The sequence below is a fragment of the Aulonocara sp. 'chitande type north' Nkhata Bay genome, linkage group LG13 (assembly GCF_057382095.1).
Source record: "Aulonocara sp. 'chitande type north' Nkhata Bay isolate Kocher_YH1m ecotype deep benthic linkage group LG13, A_spYH_male_GT1.1, whole genome shotgun sequence".
NCBI lineage: Eukaryota > Metazoa > Chordata > Actinopteri > Cichliformes > Cichlidae > Aulonocara > Aulonocara sp. 'chitande type north' Nkhata Bay.
Genome location: NC_141356.1, coordinates 27963010 through 27987237, shown reverse-complemented (window position 1 = coordinate 27987237; position 24228 = coordinate 27963010). Strand labels below are relative to the sequence as shown.

The 24228-nt window shown below is 38.8% G+C and overlaps 2 protein-coding genes across 2 annotated transcripts; both read right to left on the bottom strand.

The window, feature by feature from the left end:
- Positions 1-449: 449 nt before the first annotated feature.
- Positions 450-4095, bottom strand: spef1 (sperm flagellar and cilia associated 1). Its single transcript, XM_086259667.1, has 7 exons — positions 3802-4095; positions 3539-3650; positions 2911-3058; positions 2740-2785; positions 1689-1767; positions 1483-1588; positions 450-1036 (listed from the first exon to the last, which is right to left on the bottom strand). The coding sequence occupies exons 1-7, from the start codon at positions 3908-3910 to the stop codon at positions 923-925; spliced, it is 714 nt and encodes a 237-aa protein (XP_086115793.1). The 5' UTR covers positions 3911-4095; the 3' UTR covers positions 450-922.
- Positions 4096-5109: 1014 nt separating this feature from the next.
- adam8a (ADAM metallopeptidase domain 8a) lies at positions 5110-23915 on the bottom strand. Its single transcript, XM_086259666.1, has 26 exons — positions 23504-23915; positions 12953-13132; positions 12765-12877; positions 12590-12663; positions 12414-12492; positions 11755-11831; positions 11202-11430; positions 10413-10490; positions 10223-10291; positions 9678-9847; positions 9509-9590; positions 9283-9425; positions 9004-9181; positions 8819-8908; positions 8470-8665; positions 8292-8373; positions 8023-8203; positions 7853-7939; positions 7683-7767; positions 7236-7347; positions 6924-7122; positions 6675-6722; positions 6541-6597; positions 6378-6428; positions 6199-6279; positions 5110-5946 (listed from the first exon to the last, which is right to left on the bottom strand). Exons 2-26 carry the CDS (start codon positions 12996-12998, stop codon positions 5902-5904), a joined length of 2652 nt encoding a protein of 883 aa, XP_086115792.1. The 5' UTR covers positions 12999-13132; positions 23504-23915; the 3' UTR covers positions 5110-5901.
- Between the last annotated feature and the right edge of the window lie 313 nt (positions 23916-24228).

The following is a 24228-nucleotide window of genomic DNA, read 5'->3' as shown; positions in this document are numbered from 1 at the left end:
CAGCTGGAGATGATCAGCTGCTCCTGGTACAGCTCACGGGGTCACATGCCTCTCACGCCAACAAAGCCCACATAAAGTAAAATAATGAGGGACATCTCTCTCTCATTTGGCACTACAGAAAAACCTCAAGAAAGTGAAATGAACTTTATATCTGAAAAGCAGACGTTGGGCTGCGGTCTGCTGCTGCTGTGTCACGACTTCGTCAATGCTCCTGACTTTGATGTCACAGTAATTCTAAAAAAAAAAAAAAAAATGCTCGATAAAGTGGAAGTGAAATTATTAACTAAGTTCTGGTTAACTAAGGTCTGGTTTTCACACTTACACAAAAGCAGGAAACTTACCAAAAATGAGTGAAGGAAGGAATTGGCTGCCGCCAAATGCAACACCATATATAGTTTTGTTTTGTTGGCTTTAACCCACGACTTGGCTTATTTGATACACTGCCCTCTTATTTAGTGAGACAATTGTGAATGGGGATTTGTGGCTTTATTTAGAAGCTGACAGTCAGAAATTATGGGCTGTTAAAAGAAGCCCAGAGATACCTTTCACAAAGAAGCAACTATTTACATTCAACAAGTCATGATTTCATATAAAAGGGTCATGAAGCATAAACACAGAAGATTCAAGATATAAGGCAGTGGATCATATTATTAAAGAAAGAAAAAGAGACATTTCTGCATCCTGAAGTGTGTACATTTTATGTTCTGGGATAAAATTCCATTTTTTTCTTTTTCAAAACAAGGATTTAAAAAGTTCACATCTGGAATCTCCCTTGTGCATTTCAACAGATGTGACAGTTTTAGCTGGTGGGATTAGATAAGATGATCATTTGCCTTAACTAATATTTCTTTTTTACAAAATACAGGTTTACATATCAGAACTGCTACAGACATTTCTCTGTCTGTATAGTTTCACAGCTGCTTCAGTGTGTGTTGCCTCTTGCTTTGTACGTCTCCAGATGCTGTGTCAGATCTTGAATACGGACATCCTTCAAGTGAACCAGATGTTCCAGCTTGTTCACTTTCATCTGGAGGATCTGCAAACATACACGACCAAGAAAACCAAGAAAAGAAAAAGAAAAGAGGGATGAGGCTAAAGAGAGGATATTTCTTTGAAGGCTTCTGAAAACTTCATAGTGCGGTGAAAGGAGAAGTTGCACGTTTGTGTCATCCTTCTGCTTCTCTCTAAACATGCAGATGTGACCACAGATGGAAAAGAAAAATAAGGGTTATATCCGCTGAGCAGATACTGACTCACTCGCCACTGCTGACACAGGACATTACACATGCCTAACACACACTCCTAAATATTTTTCTCCATCTCACACACACACACACACACACACACACGCACGCACGCACACACACACACACACACACACACACACACACACACACACACACACACACACACACACACACACACACACACACTTTAGCAGAGTGTTTCCTGCATTCATGCATGTCTGCATGCAGACTTTACCTCCACAGTCTCCATCAAAGACATAATTGCTTTTTCTTTTTCCTTCAGCATTTGTTGGAAAGCAGGATCCATGTCTGAATAAAACTTTACTGCACGCTCCACTTTACTGTACCATAAAAAAAAGAATGGACAGGCTATTATTTTTGTTTTAAATGTTCTTGCGATTCATTGCATTATAATTAAAAGCAGTGGTATTTTGGTCATACCTGTTTTTTTGCCTGTTCTTTTCATCTTTTTTCAATTCCTCCAGCTGAGTTAGAAGTCTTATCTCAGTCTGTTGAATTTCTGAAGAAAAAAAGTGTCTTGTTTTACAAACTATGATGTGAACAAAACACAATGACTAAAAGAATCTATACAGCTGAGTAAAAGAGATAAGGCTTGGTGGCAGAAAGGGTGACGACCAATAGCAGAAAGAGGGTGAAACGCTGAAGTAAGATTAGTAGATAAAGGAAAAAAATATCAGGCTTTAAGTCAACGGTGCTGAGCTCAGGCCAGCGATAAGAGCCATGTGGAAACTGATACGAGAACCTGAGTCATGTGTCTGATGGCGGGAGCGAGTGTAGACGGAAGAGGAAAGAGCAGAGGGTGGAGGCACTGGCCAGCTTTGATAGGGACGGATGAGGTGTGGGAAACAAGTTCACTCCTTTAGGGTGGTGGAATTTTCTTCTAATCAGTTCTCCCCGATTCCTTCAAATGGACGTTTCTTTGTGTTTCTGATTGGTCACTGCTATCTCTGGGATAGATTACACTTAATTTGGGCCTGAGAAGATCTTGGAGACGCTTCATTTCAGTGACAAAAACAGCGATGAACAGTCACTAAACTGCTCCCTTAAACAAAAACCAAATAAAGAGGGGGAAAAAAACACCTTGCTGAATGCTGAATATGCTGACTTGGTGTTTGGGAGTTGACCGGCAGATATAGCTGCATTAACAAAAAAAAGTCTAAAATAACACCAAACTCACTTCCTGTGCTAAATAAAGCACATCTTAGCTTCAGTTTTGTTTGGCTTCAGTTAAATAAAAAACAACAGTTTCAGCTGATATTCTGCACAAACTACACTATCATTATGACACATGCTGCAACATGCATAAGGCCAATATAAAGTCATTGCATTTATCCTAATTCAGCTGTTTTATTTCCATAATCTACTTAATGTTACTGACTTCATCACAGTTTGTAACTTCCAGCAACACCTACATCACTATCGTGTGATGTGATGCAAAGCCAAATATGGCATCAAATGCAGAAGATTGTACCTTCATGAGGTTTCTCCTGGTTCCTGGTGTCATAATACTCCATATCCTAAATTTATAAAACAAAATATATATCCACTGTAGTTAGATTAACATGGACAAGCATGCAGTAATTCATATTTTGCATTCAAATAGACAAAAAAAATGACCTATACCGTGTGTGTCACTACACACCAGTATGTTGTTGGTGGTGTACTCCAGTTTCTTGTTTATCTTCTCCCTGAGGGTGCTCAGGACAGGCACTATTGCTCCTGTGGTGCTCTGTGCAATTTTCTTCAGTGTCTCCTCAGGCACATGGAAGTCCAGCTTGGAAAATACCTTCCTATCCTCATATAAATAAAAACACATGTTTCTAATACCTAGAACTATGCACAGTAGTATCAGCAGACTCGGTGTGATTTAACTGATGAGACACAACATAGGAGCCAAAATGTTTTCAGCAAATTCCCATAAATCTGAAGCTGGCTTTGTGCCATATCAGTGGCGAGGGATGGAGTGAGTGGGTGTAAGTAGGATATGTCCGCAGGACCAGATGTGGAGGCCCAGGAAAAATTTTATTTGGATGGGAAAAACATTAGGCAATGTCTGTCATTCCTATTAAGAGATATTAATTAGCCATCTAGCTTTTTAACTTTTTTGTAGCTTGTGTACAAGTTTTTGTGGCAGGCTGTTAAAATGTGATGTTTTTCAGCTGTGGAGAGTGTTTTTCTCTGGCTGGGATGTAGTCATTCAATCCACCAGATTCAGAAGAATCAAACACACACACACACACACACACACACATAAAACAGTGATGTCTTGCCTGTTGAGCAGGTTCCAGTTGCTGAGCTTCTGCTGTGTGGAGTTTGCAGAAACATAGTTGTGCAGATCAACAAGCTTGGGGAAGAAATATTTTACCACCTCAGCAGCCATCACTAAGGTTCAAAGAGAAACTTAGTCAGATCACAAATAAATAAAATTACCGTAGCTGGAGACATGGAGCTATGCAGATCATATTACTCCTGCTGTTACTGCTTGATTGTTTGGTTAGCACCTCCATGAGGACTGCTAGGCTAACTTTACTACCTGCGTCGCTGAAGTCTCTTGTGATGTGTCTTTTGGGCCGGGACAGCGGTATCTTATCTATCCACGCAAACAGGTCCTGTAGTTCCTCTTCGTTCAGTTCTCGTTCCATTATTTATAAAATTACAGTCGTTTCTGAACGATTAAAACAGTCTTGATGAGCTAACCTATAGCTTCAGCCCACCTCAGGTTGTTTGAAGCGTTGCTAGGCGATCAGCTGTTAAAGGGCCAGTTCAACCCCAAATCAAAAATATAGATTTGTTTCTCTTTTGGCCAATCTTTGAGGGATTTGGGGTTTTAGGGAGTTGCAAAGTCTTTCAGTTCTAATGTTGTGTTGTTATCGGCCTTCTCTTGAATACATTCAGTCAACTTGTGTTGCTCTGGTGCTCAAAGCATCTAAAAGTAAGCACGGCATCTTGCAGACATCATGACCCCCAAATCTACCCTTGAGGAGAGGCTCCTGGTAGTAATGGTAACCCCTTCATCTGGAGCAAACTCACCCTGTATGCTTTAGCAGTTTCTCTCCTTTTCCATATCCATACTTCTCTCTCTCATCATTCTGGAACAAGTTCGTCTTGGTTTTGTGTTTCCATTGTTTTCTGTGACGCTTTTAGTTGGTTTGTGGGAAACTCTAATCTGGCCTTTATATTCTTGAGTGTAACCAGTGGTTTGCACCTCGTTGTAAACTCTGTATTTCAAATGAAGAAGGCATCTCTTTATTGCAGACCTTGACAATGATACACCTCCTCAAGAGTGTTTGCCATCTTTTGAAGTCAAGTTCTTGGAGGTTTTCTTTTCATGACCATGGAATAATTATGTCATCATGCACCTTAATTCTCTTCTGTGGTATTTCAGCCCTGTTGGTGTGGCTGAGTTGATGAGTGCATTCACCCTTTTCATGTATCAAATTTGACTTTTTTCATTTTTTTTTTTAAATCTCCCTGATAGGTTTGTTTAGGCTTTTAGCTGAAGGCAATCAATGTCTCTTTAGACTCTGAAAATGGGGAACTGTATAAAAATTACTATAACTGAAAGAGTTAATGCAATGGTTTCTTAAAAATCCCTTTGAATTAAAGCTGAAAGTCTGGACTCCATTCACATGTTGAATCAGGTTTTGCAGGGAAAAACTACAAAATCAATCTTTTTTTCCCCCCAACCAATTATAGATCTAATTGAGTTTTGTTCTGACATTACGCTGCTGATAGGACAGAGCAAAAAAATCAACAGAGAGTCACAGATGTTAATATGAATATCTTCTGGATCATCTGGATATAAAGACAGAGAAAGTGACAGAAACACTGAGTGTGATGGATCACGTTTATTGCAAGCCAATAAATTAGAACATTCAGAACTGAAAGATTTAAAGACAAATCGAGGGTGAATCCTCATCATTGGTATTATGAGTGAAAGGACTTTGTGATCTTGTCTGCTGCATAGAATAATCAATATCCTTTGACATCTATCAGGTCAGCACGCAAAATAAAACAGATATATGTACTGGTTCAATTGCACAGTCAAGCATAGACAGGTCAGTACAAAGAGTTTTAAAAAAATGACAAGAAAAGACCTTCTTCAATTAAAAAAATCTACCTGTAAAGTGCTCATGCCACATTTTAAAATCCCTTAACAACCATATTTCAGAGAAATGCAGTACCAAAAAAAATGTGAGGGAAAAGGGAAAAGGAACAGTTACAGCATTGATAGTGCAGTTACCTTATAAAATCTTCACATATCCCAGGATTTAGGCAAAAAACAAACAAACCCAAAAACCAAATGTTTCCCTTTAAAAAGACTCAAATAAACTAAACAATCGTCATGGCAGCAGTGCCATTTGTCATTCATAAAGCACAGAATATGAGTCTGCTGATCATTACTTCAGGTTTTCATTAACATACTGAAGGTGTACATAAGCAGTGGTAATCCTCAAGGAGACCACAAAAGCTGTGTTGCTTAACAATGCCGATTCTTCAGCGGATCCTGTTTCTACTTTAAAACAGAAGAGCGTCTCCAGACAGGATCTTCTTGGTCCTTCTAGGTGAGACAAAAACAATGTCCCCTGTCAGAGGATTTCAGTGTTTACACCTCGATGAATTAGTCCCACTGTCATCTGGGCCTGCTGGGAGGCATCAGGGCAGCCCTCCCGCCGAGCTAGGGGAGCAGATAAATAGTATTAGCACACATACTTGGGATGAGACATTTTTATTCTCCAAACTTGGTCTTGGTGTGTTTATTTCCCCATGTTAGTGCCTCACCAACTCACTGGTGGTCAGGAGAAGTTTATATGCTTACTGATTCACTGACTGCTTGTTCATTACACTGCTATGCTAGGACAGAGCCAAAAACCACAGACATCTTCATAAACGTGATAGCCTCTGAGAATGTCTGAGTCTGAATACATACCAGCTGAGTGTGAGGCAATGAAGACAGGACTGCGGAGGGCTTTGGCTTCGCTGGAGGCATTGGGGGCTTTGGTTTCATGATCTGAGAGACAAAACAGTTCATGTTTTAAAGAAGCAGCAAACGCAAGCACTGTTAAATGTGTATACGCAAATAATGAGTTCAGTTTGAACGTTATTTACCGGCTTTGTTGTGAGTGGTGGCAGAGGTCTCGATGGAGGCAGTGGCTTACTCTGAAAAAAAGAGAAAAAAAAGTATATATATAAGACCAGAATAATGATACTAAAATAAAATTTTTTAAAAATAATTACTGCCCCAAAAGACAATGAAGACATGCAGTTTTACCTCAGTAAAGATTGGCTTTCTTGAAACAGCTGGAGCCTGCGTGAATGGCTTTATAGCCTAAATAAAAACATTTATTTACTAGTTGAAACATATAAATAACATTTAAATGAAGCTGGAACCGGAGGTCAGATTACCTGCTGAAACACAGATGGCTGGGGTACGGCTGCTGCTTTCTTGGGCGGCTGTAAAGGGAGAAAATAGAAATGAGTACAGTCTAAAATTTTATTTTTTAAGCCTTATTCCTCACTGGTTTTTGACAGTTTGACTAAAATACAAGTCTGTTTATGATTTGAATTTGGTCCAATAACACAGGCCAAAATCTACTGCCACAGCACATTACGGCACTCTGGTGGCAAATCTGCTACATCACAGAAGGTGCTCACCTCTGGAGCTGCTCGGCTGGGCTTTAGTGCTCCAGTCTGTGATCTGGTAGGAGCAGAGAAGAGCGGTTTACATGCTTGAGTGGCCGACGACTCCAAAAATTTAGGCTGGCTGATTTGTGCTGATCCAAGAGGAGGCCTGCGTCGTTCGCTGCTCGACCGAAACAACGGGTTGAACTGTCCCGCGGAAGATGGGAGGTATCTGCAAGGAAATATGCACAATTGCTTAAAAGAAACTCTGACAAGCTTATAAAGTTTTATTTACTTATTGTGGTGATCCAAAAGCTAAAAGAGAGGAGGAGCTCCTTTCTGTACCTCTTCGCAGGCTGTCTCTTTCTGACGTACCACATCAAACTCCCGATAACCACGAGCAAAAGAAGAAGTAAGCCAGCCACCAGTGACACTATGAACTTAACCAGGCCTGACTCTGTACACACACACAATAACACAACAGATTAGGCCAATGAGATTTTTTTTGCCCAAGGATGAGCAAATAACAACATACGTCACCCCCCTCAGGAAGCAAACTCCTCTGTAACATAATTAGGGCGTATGTACACACTAATAAGGAAATGCCACTGCATCAGTGTCTGCTTGTATTCATCAGAACAGAGCACGATTGTTTTAAGGCCCATGAGAAATTCAATCCAAGTATTGCAGCTCAGTGGAAAACAGAGCATATGGGTCATGTGTAAATCATGGTTATTAAAAGGGCAGGGAGAAGCGGGCTATCAGTGGGTGTATGTCAGGATAGTAGAGTACCTTGAGGCAGCTCAGACTGCTGCACATCACAGAAAGGTGGAGCCCAGCCAGGATCGCAGTGACACTTGCTCTCATGATTGCAGACCTGTAAGAGATCCCACTCATAGTACGCATGTTGTGCTGCCATAAATCCACAGTGCTTTAGAGTGCCGAGGATCTAAAGTTCTCACCCCACGGTTGTTGCATTTGGCAGAGCAGTCATTTCTTCCATACATTTTTATGTTTTTTATGTCTTGACACTGTTGATTGTAGCATACCTAAAGGACACACAAAGACTTTGCAGGAATCTGTAGCGCATGGATGTTTTCTTCATTTTAGCTACAAAGAGCAGCTTTCTCACCATGTTTTTGCCGCACTTAGTGCCAGTAGGTACCATGTCCAAATCTTCGGGGTAGTTATCTTCAGGGTTCATAGTTGCCACATTGCACATGTCTCCGTTTCCTACTTTGTAAAGGGACTTCCTGGATGTCACAGGGAACTCCCATCCGCCGGAACAAAAAAGTTGACCACAGGACTGATCTCTGTAACCGAAAACCACAAGGGATGGTTTCAAGAACAAACAGTACCTGGCAGTGAATATGTGCAATTGTAGAGCTTTGGATTGCATACCGGCCTGGGCATCTCTGGTTAAAGTGTGTCTTTCTGCAGTTTCCATGCAGATAGAAACAAGCGTCTGAAGCGACTTCAGCATCTGAAAACAATCACAGCAAAAAATACAGCTTGATGAGTCTTGATTATTAAGAATAAAGCACATCTGAAGCAAACTGTGATTCACTAGTTTCTTAACCTGGTCCCCAAAGCCTCTTGCAGTGATCCCGGCGTGAAGGACACTGTCCATTGTAGCAGTACCCTGTTCCATGGTTACACAGCAGGCCATTCTGGGTGTAGGCGTCAGTCGGACAGACAGCAGAGAAGCCGGTGCAATATTCTGCCAGGTCGCAGTCTCCTGCTTTCGGTCGGCAGACGCTGCCTGTCGGTTTCAGCTACGGAGTGGAGAGGAACACAGATGGTGATGTACCGACTACTAAAATACACGCACTCACACATAACCAGCCAGACGGCACAGTCAGACTGTGTCTTGTTATATAGTAACATAATTAGTATCAGTGTGACTTCACACAGTGAGTAGTACTTACTTGGCAGTTGTGGCAGCACTCTCCCTCTCCACACTGGGCTCCTGCATTCAGTTTGCAGGTGGTGGCATTGCAGCAGGGATTCTTGCATTCCTGGCAGGCATACAGAGGCATGCACATCTCAGTCATCATTGTGTGTTTCAGTAATGGGAGTTTGGCTATACAAAACGAACGTGATATGCACAAACCTCCACCCTGCCGCAGTCGCACTCCTCTCCAGGCTCTAAGAAGGCATTTCCACACATGGGGCCCCCATAAACTCGATCGGTGGAAGGAGTATTGAGCAGACATGCCGGGTTGATCTCCTCCAAGAACTTGCTGAGCTGCTGCCGACTGCAGCTGCTGAACAGCTCCGGATACTTTAAGCTAGAGGAGGTGGACGATAATAAGACCATATCAGATGTTTTTCCTTCGAAGGTCTGCACATAGGAGGGTGTTCATTTGCACAGGTGCAAAGCTGAGCTTACCCAACGCTCTCTGACATGATGCAGCCTTTTTTTGACACAGAAGTGCCACAGACACAGTCTTCAGTGTCGTGGGACAAGCCTAGGTTGTGACCCATCTCATGCGCAATGGTGGAAGCCACTCCAATTGCATTAGTGTTATGGTCCTGTGCGACATTTAATTCACAAACATTTAATTTCCACATCTTTCCACTTTTAATTAAAGAAATCCACATTGAAACATGACTACCTCATTGACAGCTCCAGAGTTAGAGGTGCACATAGCATTGGTGTTTGCTAAGCCTACAGTGGAGCCATCAAAATCCACAGCTCTGAAAGGTGATGAGGCAAAATGTTTACAAATTATCTTATCATTTTTTAGATAGGTTTAGTAAGCAGTAGAAAGACGAACATCTTACGTTATGAACTGCGCATTGTCATGTTTGGTCCTCGGCAGAAGGTGCTGCTGACGCCACTCAAGGAAACGACGGAGGGTGACCTCAGGGTCAGTGCTGACATGTATTTGATCTCTGTATGACCAGATATCCAGGCCGACGAGCATCACACGAACGCCCACAGGGCGATAGAGCTGAAACAGAGCAGCGCGGTGAGCGAAATCAGTTAAAACCACAAAATGCTTCAAGCAGCAGATTTTATAAATGTGCAACAGGAAACTAATGTTGGGTCTAGTGCTGCAAGATGATGCATACACATTGGGAGTATGCAAAGAGAATTGTGGGATATGTGTGAAAATTTTCAGTTAAGGTGTGAAGATTCACAGTTAAAGTTAGATTTTTCACAGTGAGAAAAAACAAAACCTTCTCCTTCCTTTTACTGGTCAGATTCCAGTCAGTAAAGAACAAAGTATCAGGACACATTTCTTGCGTGAAATCCAAAGTGAAAGTAAAGCTTGAAGACGTGTGGGACACGAAAACACAGAAACAGTGCCGAGACACAAACGTACTTTGTCCACGTGGTTTGCTATTTCAAGCGCTCTGGCCTCTATTGTCTTCTTACTGCCAAACTTCTTATACTGAAAGAAACCATTATTTCACTTAGTATCACATTTAACAACATGCCATGAACAAAAGAAGATCTTACACCTCAAAAATTGTCTTACTCGTGACTAGGCAAAAGAAAAAGTGAGCTCAAACCTCTCTATGGTCAACCACAACAACCAGCTCCACCGTCCTGGGTCTCTTCGTTCGCTCTGCTTTCTGAGCTCTGCTTTTCTGAGAAACACAAAAGACACATGATATTAACAATGTTGAGCATTTGTGTATGTGTACCTGTTTGGTTAGGATTATGCGGTTAAAGGGTGGTTAATGAAAAATAAAAAGTTTCAGTGTTTGGGGTGACTGTGGTTCAGGTGGTAGAGTAGGTTGTCTACCAATCAGAAGCTCCTCCAGTCTGTGTGTCACAGTGTCCTTGGGAGAAACACTGAACCCTGAGTTACCCCAGATGTGAGTGTGAATAAAGTGTGTGTGATTGGGTGAATAGGAATCCTAGTATAAAGCGCTTTGAGTTTTTAAAGTTGAATAGAAAGGCACTATGTAAGTCCATTTGATCGTTTAAATGCTTTTAGAGCAGTGTAACAGTGACTTTGTGCTAAATATTCACACACTCAGTCACAGGTAATGACCCAAACATATTAAAAGCGATCTATAACTTCTCTCTGTGGTGTTTCCCTTTTTTCTTAGATCCTTTCATTGACTAAATGTATTGTCACTTGTGGGAAATGTGGTTATTTCACTGTAACTTCACTTCTAATTGTCGACCTAAAGAAATCTATTTTCATACATCTTCATAAATGTCATGACGATAGAGAATTACTTATATTTTTGTATCACAATGCAAAGTCCTGTTTTTTTGTTTTTTGCATAAATCTATGAAATGTGAGACAGCACCATAAATCTGGATGTGTCCATCTTGTGTGTCTTTACCAGACTGGCGAGCCGGAACAGTCCAGACGGACGAGCTACACGATCATAGAAAGTGGTCGTGTTTCCATGGGAACAGAGGCTCCTCTTCTTCCTCAGGTGTTTGTAGTTGTAAACAGCATGAAGACCCTCATCGCTGTGAGTGTCGGCACTCTGGCCGTCATCCTGCTGTCCTGCCTTGGTACCGAGAGGCTCAATGAGGTACGTCTGGTCCCGGAGGCGCACAAACCCCCTACAGAGGGGACAAAGGCAAACTTTTCAGCATGTCTGGTTCTCAAACGTCAACTTTCCCCTTTCATGACAGCAACAGAAGGGTTAACGAGAGAAGTCTGCATCCAAGGAGCACGAGTTACTGTGCATGCAGTCTTGATGATCTTTAGGAGGGATGCTGATCTTCCCTTTAGTTTGGGCGTGCTGGCCATGAGTCACAGACGAAGTCTTACCGTAACATAGCATCATGGTTTTTATGAAATTTGGGCACCCCTTCAGGGAAAGAAACCTTTTTGTAATTAGAGGTAAAAGATGAAAGAAAAAAATTATAGCCTGCATTACTCACTTTATTCCTGAGCAGAGTCCAATGCTGGCAGAGGAGTCCTCCACTCCCACGATGTGTCCGTGGTAGTAGCAGTGAACCTGAACAGACAGCCATGATTTGTACCAGAATTAATAATGACATTTGGGATTTTTTAATCTCCCAGATATCTCAGTGTGGTCTGGATGCTAATCTTAACCTTATATGTCATTCCCACTTCCTCCTGTTTCTTCCTGCTGCGTGTGTGTCTGTGGTCATAATCGGAAACCTGAGAAACTTTTTTTTTATGCAATTTGATATTTTGAAACGTGCAAGAAATAATTACACATACTGCACAAAATGCCCCTGATCTGATATTTGTAGCAGATAATTACAATTTACTGCAAAGTGTTTACTTTAGAAATACGTTAACAGTAAGCGTGGATACAAATAAGTGAGCACAAAAGACCTGTTGTCTTTCTTCAGGTCAGAGCTATGATTTTAATATAGTCAAAAGATTTATATTGGCATATGATTCAAGCCTGTGCAGTCAAATACTTATATGGTAATCTATACCAGTAAAAAGGATCTGAGAGAGAATGACTATGGAGTATCGTGCTAAGCATCTTGTGCACTTTCACAAAAACAAAATAGACACATTTTCCCAATGGTGTAGACAAATAAAATAATGTAAAGATACATACACTTAGATCTGGAGTGGTTGAGATTTGGTCTCCCTGATCAGAGTAATGTGTCACAGAGAAGGTTTTACCCACTAGATTCCTGAAAAAAGAAAGTGCACAAATTGAGGAACCTCTAAGGTTTAAAAAAGCCTTAGAAAGTAGCTCAAAATCAAACAAGTCATTTAAAGTTTTCTCACTTGTTCTTTTCCAAATGCAGAGTGTGGTTTTGCCCTGCGATCCATATAGAGTACTGCAGTGCATCAGGGTATTTCTGTTCACACACACACAAGAAGCAGAAGGGATTTAAATTCATTCTTCAGATCACTTTTTTCTTAATGAACTGCTTCAACAGCACAGTAGAGTGAGTGTTACCTTGTGTGTAGCAGCAGCATCATTAAAAACAGATGAGTCCTTCAGCCTCAGAGGTATCACTGTTTGGTACTTTATGACATGAGGTAGAGTCTCTACACTGGCTGTAATTATCCCTGCAAGTGTTAAATGATTTATTAGATAAATCGAAAGAAAGAAAGAAAGAAAGAAAGAAAGAACTCTTTACATACCCCATGAGGAGAAGAAAATCCATATAAAACATCCAGAACTTGACATGTTGCTCTATCAGACACACTCTGTCATTGTGTGGTTGGCTCTCTGAGGGAAATACAGAGGATCCTCAGCTCTCCGCCTCTCTCTCTCTCTTTCTCTCTCTCTTTTCCTCTCTGCCTCGTAATATCCTGTAGCATCTAAATCAGAGCAACCACAAGTCACCACAAGAGATTGTCAAAAAAGAAAAAAAGAAATTGTTAAAAAAAATTGTCTCCAAATATGTTTTTGAACTCTGTAGTCTGTGATTTACATGAGGGGCTGAACGAGCAGAGTGAAGAAACAGACACGAATAACAGAAGCACTTTAAAAAACCACGCCTGGAAAGTCTGTGAAAGTTATTTCTGCAGTTAACTGAAAAATAAAACGCTTTGCCACCAAAGTTTCACCCATCCTAACCACTCTCACAAACTGTTGAGTATCAAAGCTTACTGCTACAGAACGGTAAGAGTTATCTGTCTTTAGCCATCAGGGCACGTTGTTGTATTTGCAGCCATCTAGTGGTAATGTGCTTGAAGCATAGGCTTGAAGTTTAGGGATGTTGATTGGTGACCTGTGTTTTAATGTTTTTAGGTCACAAAAAAAACACATTTAGGGAGCAATTTTCAAGAACAATGAGCTTGCAACTGACTGGATGCCTTGTGAAGGAAAACTATGTAGGTCCCACTACTGAAGAGAGACTGCCCTACAATCCAGTGCCCACTGGTATCAGACCAGGGCCCGCACTGTATGCAGTTCTCTGCATTAGCAGCCTGAGACCTGCCTTTGACTTTTTTATAAGAAAGAAGCTCTTTTAGCTGCTGTGCACCTATAAAAATCTGCATGGGAGGAGAATTGGAGAGATATACATGAAGTGTAGATGAGAGCCTACCCCAGAATAAAGCTACATGTGGCATGTGGGATGACAAGACTCCAAGTTCCAAGGAGTTAAAAAGAAAAAGGGGTTCACACTCCAACCAACAGAGGCGCTCCAAGGACACGCTGACAACATCTTTACTTCGTTCACCTGTAACATGGTGGACTAATGTTGCTTGTATTAATTCATCTCCTTGTTTGTTGTGGGAAGTTGTGGTTTTGCGTGCCACATTTACTGTGAGCCAATGGCTGTGATGGGGTTGGATTAATTGAAGGCGGGTGTATTTGATTGCACTGATATGCTAGTCTACTTATAGCCCACACTACAAACACCGCTATGATGTTTTGTCTCTCTGTGCAGGTATGTCATATGATCAGATCTAAGATGACTTGATTCAAATATGTTTAGGATGGATAGTTTGCTGCTCTGTGAATTGTATATTGAAGATGTAGTTATATTGTGTCTCTCTGTGCAGACCAGGGCCTACTATATGCCGCAGCCTAAAGGCAGAATTGGGTTGCTGAGGCTGGAGTGATTACTGGCCATCTACTTTCAGGGTGGTGGGTCTTGGGGGACAGCTGCTGGTTGATATCTGAAGTGCAACTGAACTGAAGCATCGCTGGCTCTGGCCTTGGACTGTGGGTTTTATCCCCTTTTCAAGTGGGACACTGGACTGTTTTATCCCTTCATTTTTTTGATCATTGTACTAATAAATTCTTTTCGAATTTTATTGGTTGTTGTCTTTTGCCCATGGCTGAGACAGCTGGTCAGACCTAGAATCTGTTTGTGTGTGTGTTACACACCTTGGCAAAGAAACTCCTCAGATGAAATCTGGCTCTGGTTGGCACATTTAGGGGAAACAACCCAGACCTACCTCACCCAGCTCCTCCAGTTGCAACAGAGGAAGATTTTGTTGTCTGTCTTTGCCATGGTAGTTTTGGTGAAGGCAGTATCCTACATGCTCAAGTGAGGCTAAAATGTGCACAACACACAGGTAACCAACAGGCAGTAATGGGGAGAAGAGGAAGCCTGGACTACAAGAAGCACAAATACGGTGTGGATAACCTAGACAGGATGTTGGCACCTCGAGTTGTTGAAGGAAAACTAGCAGATGGCTGTTGGGTCTTTTCTACGATCTCCTGGATGTTGTGGAATACAATGCCTTTGTTCGGTGGAAACCACTTCACAGGAGTGGGAGTCCTCTAACACCTACAAATGAAGAGTGATCCTGGAAGAGCTGGGGCACATGCTGGTGACCTCAACAATTGCAAGACAGCCTTGTCCCCAGTACTCGATAGCTGCCATTCATCCCAAGATACAGTAGTCTGAACCAGAGTGTGACCCATACCCCACCAACAAAATGAGAAGACTGAGCAAGAAGTGCACCTGCAGGATTAGATGTTGGATTAGAACATCCACTTGCTCCACCTATGGAAAGTGTGCCTACAAAGACCACTCCCTCGTGGTTAGCACATCCTAATGAGGATGCACACAAACTCAAATACAAATTTTTGTCATCTTAGTGGTCATTTGGTCATTAAATGGCCATTTCTGGCCCCTAAGACGCCAGGTGGTTGTTTATTTTTGGTCATTCATCACAAGAACTGATCATGCAAAATTAAATAAATCATTGTTACTGTTACTTTTACTGACCTGTAATGATTGAAAAAATATTAGGTTTCATGCATTATATGGTTAAAAAATTCAGAACTTTATTTCCTTTTTCTCTGAAAAGTTACTGGGAAAATATAACCAAACTAGGCTTTAAAGGGTAAAAAAAAAAAAAAATCTGAATTTGAATAAAATGTTGGTTTTCGTGACAAGGACTGATACCAGTTTGAAAAATCAAGTGGAAATTGTTTTAATATATTCATTTATGGCATTTTGTGAAGGTAAACAGAAGGTGGCCACTTTTGTCCACGAATATGCTGCTGGGGGTTTTCTGTCACTGCACAAAAAAGTTATGACGCATGTATAATCATTGATACTGTTAATTATTGAAATACATTTAACTGCAATCATAGTTAGAAAATGCTTTTATGCTTTTCTCTTTGTAAATAATTCGAATTAGCTGATCTAAATGGTATTAAAAAGGGTTAAAATTCAGAATTTGAGTGAAATTTGGGGTTTTATAATTAGGGCTGATGCTAATTTAAACTCAAATACAATTATTTCTGTTTTCTGATATTTCTTGAACTACACCAAAAACTTAATGTTCTATAAGATGAGAGCGGTAGGGCTTGAAATAACCTTCCTTTGGAATAAAGCATTGATATTTATTATTATTATTATTATTCATTTATTTTTTTTAACTATTAAGTTTGAGGGAAGACAGTGTTTCCCACAGCTGTATTAGGTCAAAGCAGGGCGACTAGTGTTCAGTGATGACTATCAGGTGACGTCATAACCCCGCGCCAAAATACAACCGAAAAAGTCAAGAGCATCTGGCTGTCACTATAGGTCTTGTCTTATTGGAAGATGGTGTTTGCCCATAACTTTTCACCACATTGCTCCACCTTGTGGAATAACAGAACAATTACAATTAATAAGAAGTCACTGTTTATTAAAGAGTGGTTTGAAAAAAACATAATCTTTATAACAGACTTACTTGATGAAAGGGGTCAGTTTCTCTCAGTGGGTGTTTTTAATGCTAAGTTTAACATTCAGTGTTCCCTTAGAGAATATGACAAGGTTTGTAAGGCAATCCCCTTACCTCTGTTGAGTTTGATTCAAGGTTATTTGTATTACTCTAAGGCACAAATTAGTCTACCTTCTTTACATCTAAACCAGATTCCTTTGACGGATAAAAACTGTAATAATAAAACCATGAACAAGATATTTAAAAACAAATTATTTCACGACTTTAACAGTAACACAAAACTAAAAGGGAGTAATGTTAAAATAACGAACAAATATACGCACTTTTTAAAATGGCCTATCCCCCCCAAAGTCAAAGAAATGCAATTTAAAATAATTAATGGATATTACCCAGCAGCTGAAATGCTTAAAAAAAGGTTTGGGTTTGAGGTAGAGCCATGTGGATTTTGTTCACAAAATGTGGAAAGTATTGATCATTTGTTTTTTTCCTGCTCAGTAACAACTGACTTTTGGCAAGATCTAGTAGACTGGTTGAGTATAAGAATAGATGGGATGACCCCACTGACTCTAACACAAGTTTTATATAATAATGGTGATCCATCTAAGGAACTGTCCATGCTACACAAGGTGGTGATAATTATGGGCAAATACCACATACACAAATGCAAATGGAAAAGTAAAAGACCTTCCCTAACTGTATTGAAAATTGAATTAAAATCTTTTTTGTCATCTTTAGAATTACTGAGGGATTCATGTAAAGAGGCTGCTTTGATATGCGACAATGGGACTCAATCTCTATCCTTTTAATGAGTGTGTTTTTGGTGTACTAAGTAAGCCACATGTATGTTAAAGTGTTCACAGAAAGGAAACTGTTATATGTCATAAAAATGGCCTTCATATATTTATGTATATGTGGTTTTTTTTTTGTTTTTTTTTGTTCTTGCTTTTAGTTTTTTTTTTTCCTATTTCGTTTGGTTTCTTATTCAACCTTTTCAAGATGTTGTTGCACTAATGTTGTCTCCCAACGAGAGATTGTAATATGTGCATAAATTTAATTAAAGTATGGAAAGAAAAAAAAAAAAAAAAAAAAAAAAATCTGGCTGTCACTACCGAGAAGGGTCTGGCTGCAGCCACTGTGGAGCTCCACAGTAACCGGAAGCACGTGACCTCCACAGTAACCGGAAGCACGTGACCTCCACAGTAGCCGGAAGCACGTGACCTCCACAGTAGCCGTAAACACGCATGGATACCGTGGAAGTTTTTTTGTTTTTTTTTTATAAACCTTTATTTAAACATCAGTACAATACAAAATGGAATTAAACAGTACTACAATAATGGTGTTGTACTTACAAAAGAATTGTATGCATAGATAAACAAATACAAGAACAGTATTCAGAAACAACAATATAAATATGCTAGGGGGAAAGTAACTGATCAAGCCAAAGAATAAAGTGATTGAAAGATCTTGATTTTTTCACAAACACCAATAGTTTTTATAGTTTTTGGGTTAGTGGAGTTCTTAATTGAGTTAAGATACTGTACAAGTTCAAAGGAGAATACATAAAAAGAGGGATGTCTTCCTAAACATTTGGACTTGTTACTTTTAATGGCTAAATTTCATATTCACAAGTTAACCATATATCTGTTATCAAAGTTGAATTGTTTTTGGTTTTTGTGCAGACCAAACAAAACATATTTCCAAAACAATAAAAATCCTTTAATATATTTTCTGAAATAAAAACACATAAACTCTGCCAAAAGTCTTGTACAAGGTTACAAAACCAAAAAAGATGTATAGTAGATTCCTTGGAAGTTTTACAAAAGCTACAGCTTGTATCAATGTCTAATTTGAATTTGCTTTGAAGATAATCTTTAGAAGGATAAATTCTGTGTATTAATTTATAAGAAATATCTTTAATTTTGTTGGTAATTAAAAACTGATTAGGGAGTTTCCAAACTTCGTTCCACATAATACCATCTGACAGCCGGTTCCAGAAAAAAATGACATATGGTAGCGTGGTTATGGTACTCTGAAATAAAGCTCTAATCGATTTATTGTTGTTTTTAGATTGCTTAGAAAAGCAAATTTTGCCAACAAAAGTTTGTATGGGAGATGCCAACGGCCTGTGGAATGAAGTGATATTAGGTTGATTCTTAAACAGCATACAAACCCCTGATGGTATTGAGCCAAATACTTTGGTATAATCATGACGAGTTATAGCTAAATTGAAATGTAAACAAAATTCTTCATAGGAGAAAAGAATACCATTTGAATCAAATAATTGGTTGACTAAAACAATGTCATTCCTAAACCAACTATCTAAGAAGAGAGATTTTCTTTTAAATAAAACATCCTTATTATTCCAGATATAATAACTGTGTGGACTAAAGTTATGCTTGTAAATAAGAGTCCATGCTAAAAAAGCTTGACGATGAAAAGCAGAGATTTTTAAAGGGATTTTATCAATATCAAAATTACAAGTAAGGAAAAATTCAGTGCCACCTAACTTAGAAAACATGAACACAGGTATAGTATTCCAAATGGAAGTAGGATTAGTAATTAGATTCTTCAACCAATTTATTTTGAATGTGTTATTTAAAGTGTTAAAATCCAACACATTAAGTCCTCCATTGACATAGGAGTTCATAAGAACTGTTTTTTTAATGTAGTGTGTCCTATTTTTCCAGATAAAGTTGAAAAGTAACTTATCAACCTCTTTTATAAGTTTTTTATCAAGGTGCAATGCCAATGCAGCGTATGTAAGACGAGAGATGCCTTCTGCTTTAGTTATTAATACCCTGCCTTTTAACGACAAATCTCTTAAGAGCCACTGATTAAATCTGCGTTTGAGTTTCTCTAGAATAGGATAAAAATTTTGAGTGATTCTACTTTCCTGATTTTTGGTTATTATGATACCTAAATAACGAACTTCTTGTTTTATTGGAATGTTACACAAAGCTGTTTTCGAACATTCTTTTATCGCCATAAGTTCACATTTAGGAATATTCAAGTACAATCCAGAAGCTTTGGAAAATATGGAGATAGTTTCAATAGCAATAGAGATTTGATTTTCATCTTTTAGGAATAATGTAGTGTCATCCGCTAACTGTGTTATGAGTACATCTTTGCCAATTAGTGATATACCTTTTACATTGCTTGATTTCATATGGTTAGACAATAGTTGGGCAATTAACAAAAACAGGTATGGAGAAATGGGACAGCCTTGTCTTATCCCTCTTTGTATGTTAAATCTGGGTGAAGTACCGTTTGTTAATTTAATACTGCTGTTACTGTTATGGTATAATGTTTTAATCGCTGTAGAGAAGTAAGAGCCAAAACCATACTTATCCAGAGCTTGAAATATAAATTCATGCTCCACTGTATCGAAGGCCTTGTAGAAGTCTAAAAATAATATGAAACCATTGCAATTTATGAGGTCAGAATAATCCAGAATATCTAAAACCAATCTGATATTGTTAGTTATGTGTCTTTTGGGCATAAAGCCAGATTGTGTTTCATCAATAAGAGTCAAGAATCATCTTAAATACCTTATAATCATTATTTAGCAAGCTAATTGGTCTCCAATTATCAATCATTAATAGGTCCTTATTAGGCTTCGGAATCAACGTAGTCAAACCTTGATTCATCGTAGTGGGAAGCTGTTGGTTTCCTATGCTTTCTGCAAATACCTCAAGAAGAAAGGGAGACAACTCTTCAGAAAAAGCTTTATACAATTCAGCAGTAAGACCATCCGTACCTGGAGATTTATTATTTTTCAATAGCCCAATTGCATCTTTGACTTCTTCTAATGAGATGGGTTGATCACATAATATAGAATCTTCTTGGCTGATAGATTTAACATTCAGCGATTCTAAGAGATGATTTGTAGCTTCCTGAGAAAATGTAGAGCTATAAAGTTCCTTATAGAAATGACTACAATATTTAGAGATTAATCTGTAATCCTCTGTTATAACCCCATTTATCATTAATTTGCTAATATTATTTATACTTGAGTGTTTCTTTTCTAAACTGAAGAAATAATGGGAATTACGCTCACCTTCTTCAAGCCATTTAGATCTTGATCTGATAAAAGCTCCTTTTGCTTTGTCTGTGTATAAACGATCTAATTTATCTTGTAATTTAGCAAGGTTCATTTTATCCTCTTCAGTTAAAGTGTCAATTTGTTTATTAGATAACTGTGTGATTTGAGAGATTATATTTTCTTCCTCTAATCTTTTGGACTTTGCATTAAGGCTGCCAACCTTCCTTAAATATTTGCCAATTTCAAATTTTAATAATTCCCAGTTATTTCCATACTTTAAATCTTTTTGAGCTATAGACCAAAAGTTTGAGATCAGTTCTTTAAGCTCCTTTTTCACATCGTCTTTTTGTAATAATGAGCTGTTGAGTTTCCAGTATGTAAATTTAACAACAGAAGAATTAGATAGAGAAGTTAGATTTATTTTAATATATATGGCTTTATGATCTGTTGCTGGAGAAGGCCAAGCACCTACATCTATGCTATTGCTGTCAAAGCTCTCTGAAACTAACCAAAAGTCTATCCTTGAATGTCTCGAGTTAGAACTGTTGCACCAAGTAAACATTTTGGACTGAGGAAATTTGAATCTCCAAATGTCTGTAAGTTTCAGGCGTACCATAACAGCCTTCAATGTGGTATTAATTCTGTTCGAATGTCCTGGAGGAAATTTATCTAATTCAGCATCCATAATACAGTTAAAGTCTCCACCTAGTAATAATTTTGCATTTGGAAATTTATTTAACCAGCTAGATATTTTTTTTTTCAATCGTCAAAAATAAATGATCATTTTCTAGCTTCGTGTTAAACCCGTATATGTTAGTTACAATTAAGACTAAATCATTATATTTTATGACTTGACATATGTAATGGCCTGCAGAATCACATTCTGTATGTAAAACATCCCCATTATATCTGTTTTTTAGGATTGATACCCCAGCTGATCGTTCAGTTCCATGAGATAACCATATAGAATTTCCCCATTGAGATCGCCAAAAACTAACATCGTTGATAGTAGAGTGAGATTCTTGTAAAAACACAAAGTCAGATTTAAGTTGCTTTGCATGAAGAAAAGTGGCTTTACGTTTTAAGTTGTTACGAAGACCCCTAGCATTAATAGAAACAAAAAACAAAGAACACAAATTGACAAAGAAAAGATATGTATTAAAATGTAAATCGAAGTTAAACCTTTTAACCTAACACTGAGTTCAGCACTAGAATATGAAAATGTTCACAGTATAGAGTATATATATAAATAAACTTTAGACGCCTAATAAAAGCGTAACAAAAAAAGTTTTACCTATTTAACAGTAAGTTTGCTTTTTGCTAACATCAAAGAGCAATTTAGACAGCCAAACATTAATATCTACAAATATCAGGCACATCAATATAAAGAACACCTTGTAAACAAACCTGAGAAGAACTAAGGGTCAGGGAATATTGAAGAGATTATGTGTGAATTTCAGCACCATTTACAAAGCCTCGACCTCCAACAAAGTAAGCAGATTTCCCTTCTTCACGTGCTTTCTTTATAATGGGCCACGGCTTCAGTCTGTTTTCTTTGTCCTCTCTCGTCAGGTCTTCAGTGAACCGCAGATGATTATTTTGAAGGAAAGTATTGTTCTTGGCAGCTTTCCACACCGCATCACGAATTCTCCTTGAGATGAACCGGATGATGATCCCTCTGGGTCTCGGGTCATTTTGTTTTGGTTTCCCCACTCGATGAGCGATGTCCAAGACCTCTGAAAACTTTTCCTTTTCCGCAGGTAGAACCGTTTGGCATATCCCAATCGCCTTTGCGCGCACATCTTCTTTCTCCAACTCCGGTACCCCATACAGTCTCACTTATGTCCTTTAAATCTAGGGCTGCTCAATTAATCGAATTTTAATCACGATTACGATCTGGGCTTTCAACGATCATTAAAAATGACTGAGCCGATTATTAGCCCCTCCCTCATTTATCCGCGACACCTTAAAGGCCGGTCCGTGAAAATATTGTCGGGCATAAACCGGTCCGTGGCGCAAAAAAGGTTGGAGACCGCTGATTAAGAGGACCCGAGGGAAGCTCGGAAAGCTAAGCAGAAGTTATTTGGAGAGTGACTGCTGTTGGTTGAAAAGAGAGTTTAAAAAAAAAAAACTTCAGTGGTGTTGCACACTATTTTATATTATTTTTTAAAGTCATTGTTAACCCTTTAAAGCCGGTCAGAGCAGCACGATCCGTTTTGCGTAACTATTTTTAAATCCCTGTAGAACCTGAACCGTGTAAGCTAGCAATAATTTGTTTTGCATATGAAACCGGAGGAGTTGTACTTACATCTTATGCCATCAGCTTGTCCTCGGTCACGGTTTCGTTCCACATATAGCTTTGCAAAAATTGCATAAAAAGCGCTTGCAGGAACAAAAACATAATATTCCAGAAACACGCTTTGCCGTTCCTATCAGCTGTTCGTAACACTTCCCACAGTGAAATGATGCACATGCTGTTTTCTTTGCAAATTTGCATCATAGGATTGTTTTTTGTTTTTTCCTGCAGTATATAAAAATTGGTGTATCTCCAAAATAAAACTATGAAGACACTCAAAATAAATTTCCTGTTGTTGTAAACTATTTTTTGCAACTTTATTGTATTTAAAGTTTTGAGGGATAAACCTCTTAAATTTCTCCAAGTAGAAATATATGTAAACAAAACAAAAGCGATTTTCAATTTTTTTTGTAGTTTATTGCACTTTTTTGCAATTTATGTAATTACTATGGACTTAATGCATACATATTATTAAAATATGGGCTATAACAGTTGTATTGATGTATAGCAACTTGAAATGCTCCCACAAATGGCACTACAGCATGTAAAAAAAAATAAAATAATATAAGCTCTGGTGGACTTGGTTCTATAGTAGGTCTTAAAGGGTTAAATAAATATCGTCAAATAATCGTGATCTCAATTTCAGTGAAAATAATCGTGATTATCATTTTTGCCATAATCGAGCAGCCCTATTTAAATCCGTACGAACTGTTCCTACCATTTCTTCAATGGCGTCACTTCTGGTGTTGATCAGATTAATCAAAGTGTTGACCGCATCAGCTTTCAGGGAGTCGCCATCAGAGTGACTGGTAGATAGTGTTGGTTTTTTAGCCACTGGAGGCTTGGAAGGCGTAACTGGTAGAGGTGGAAATTCTTCTTCAACCATCTCCTGACACTCCATTTCTTTCAGGTCGCTAGCTAGCATGCTAGTTGCATGTGGTTTGCCTGAGTTACTCAGCCTTTTCTGAGCAGATTTCGACATGTTGTTGTTATAGAATTTGGTTTCAGATTTAGCAGGTTTAGTGCGCTGATCTTCAAAAAAGTCTTGAAAGTTAGAAAGACGTCAAATAGGTGTTGTAAAAATGCTTTATATCTTTCTAGTGCCGAGAGCTCGAAAAAACACTCCTCTTCACGCCGCCATCTTGCTCGGCCAGCCGCCGCAAACACGTAACTTTGGTTAAATCGACTTTGACAGCGAAAACTAAATTGCGTTTTTGTTACTATTGATGCTGCTGAGAAAAAAAATGGTTTTAAGTGGGGTTTTTTTTAACACTCTGGGTTTGTTAAAAAAAAATTCACCATCACCTCTTTTTATGTATTCTCCTTTGAACTTGTACAGTATCTTAACTCAATTAAGAACTCCACTAACCCAAAAACTATAAAAACTATTGGTGTTTGTGAAAAAATCAAGATCTTTCAATCACTTTATTCTTTGGCTTGATC

Excerpts from the sequence above, each read along its gene's own strand:
- spef1 (XM_086259667.1), bottom strand. The coding sequence starts at position 3,910 with ATGGAACGAGAACTGAACGAAGAGGAACTACAGGACCTGTTTGCGTGG. Across the intron at positions 3,059-3,538 it reads AACTGGAACCTGCTCAACAG|GAAGGTATTTTCCAAGCTGG; the intron begins GCAAGACATCAC and ends ATATGAGGATAG. Across the intron at positions 1,037-1,482 it reads CTTTGATGGAGACTGTGGAG|ATCCTCCAGATGAAAGTGAA; the intron begins GTAAAGTCTGCA and ends GTATGTTTGCAG.
- adam8a (XM_086259666.1), bottom strand. The coding sequence starts at position 12,998 with ATGTCAAGTTCTGGATGTTTTATATGGATTTTCTTCTCCTCATGGG. Across the intron at positions 10,491-11,201 it reads TGTTCCGGCTCGCCAGTCTG|AAAAGCAGAGCTCAGAAAGC; the intron begins GTAAAGACACAC and ends TGTGTTTCTCAG. Across the intron at positions 5,947-6,198 it reads CATTGCCTCACACTCAGCTG|CTCGGCGGGAGGGCTGCCCT; the intron begins GTATGTATTCAG and ends CTGCTCCCCTAG.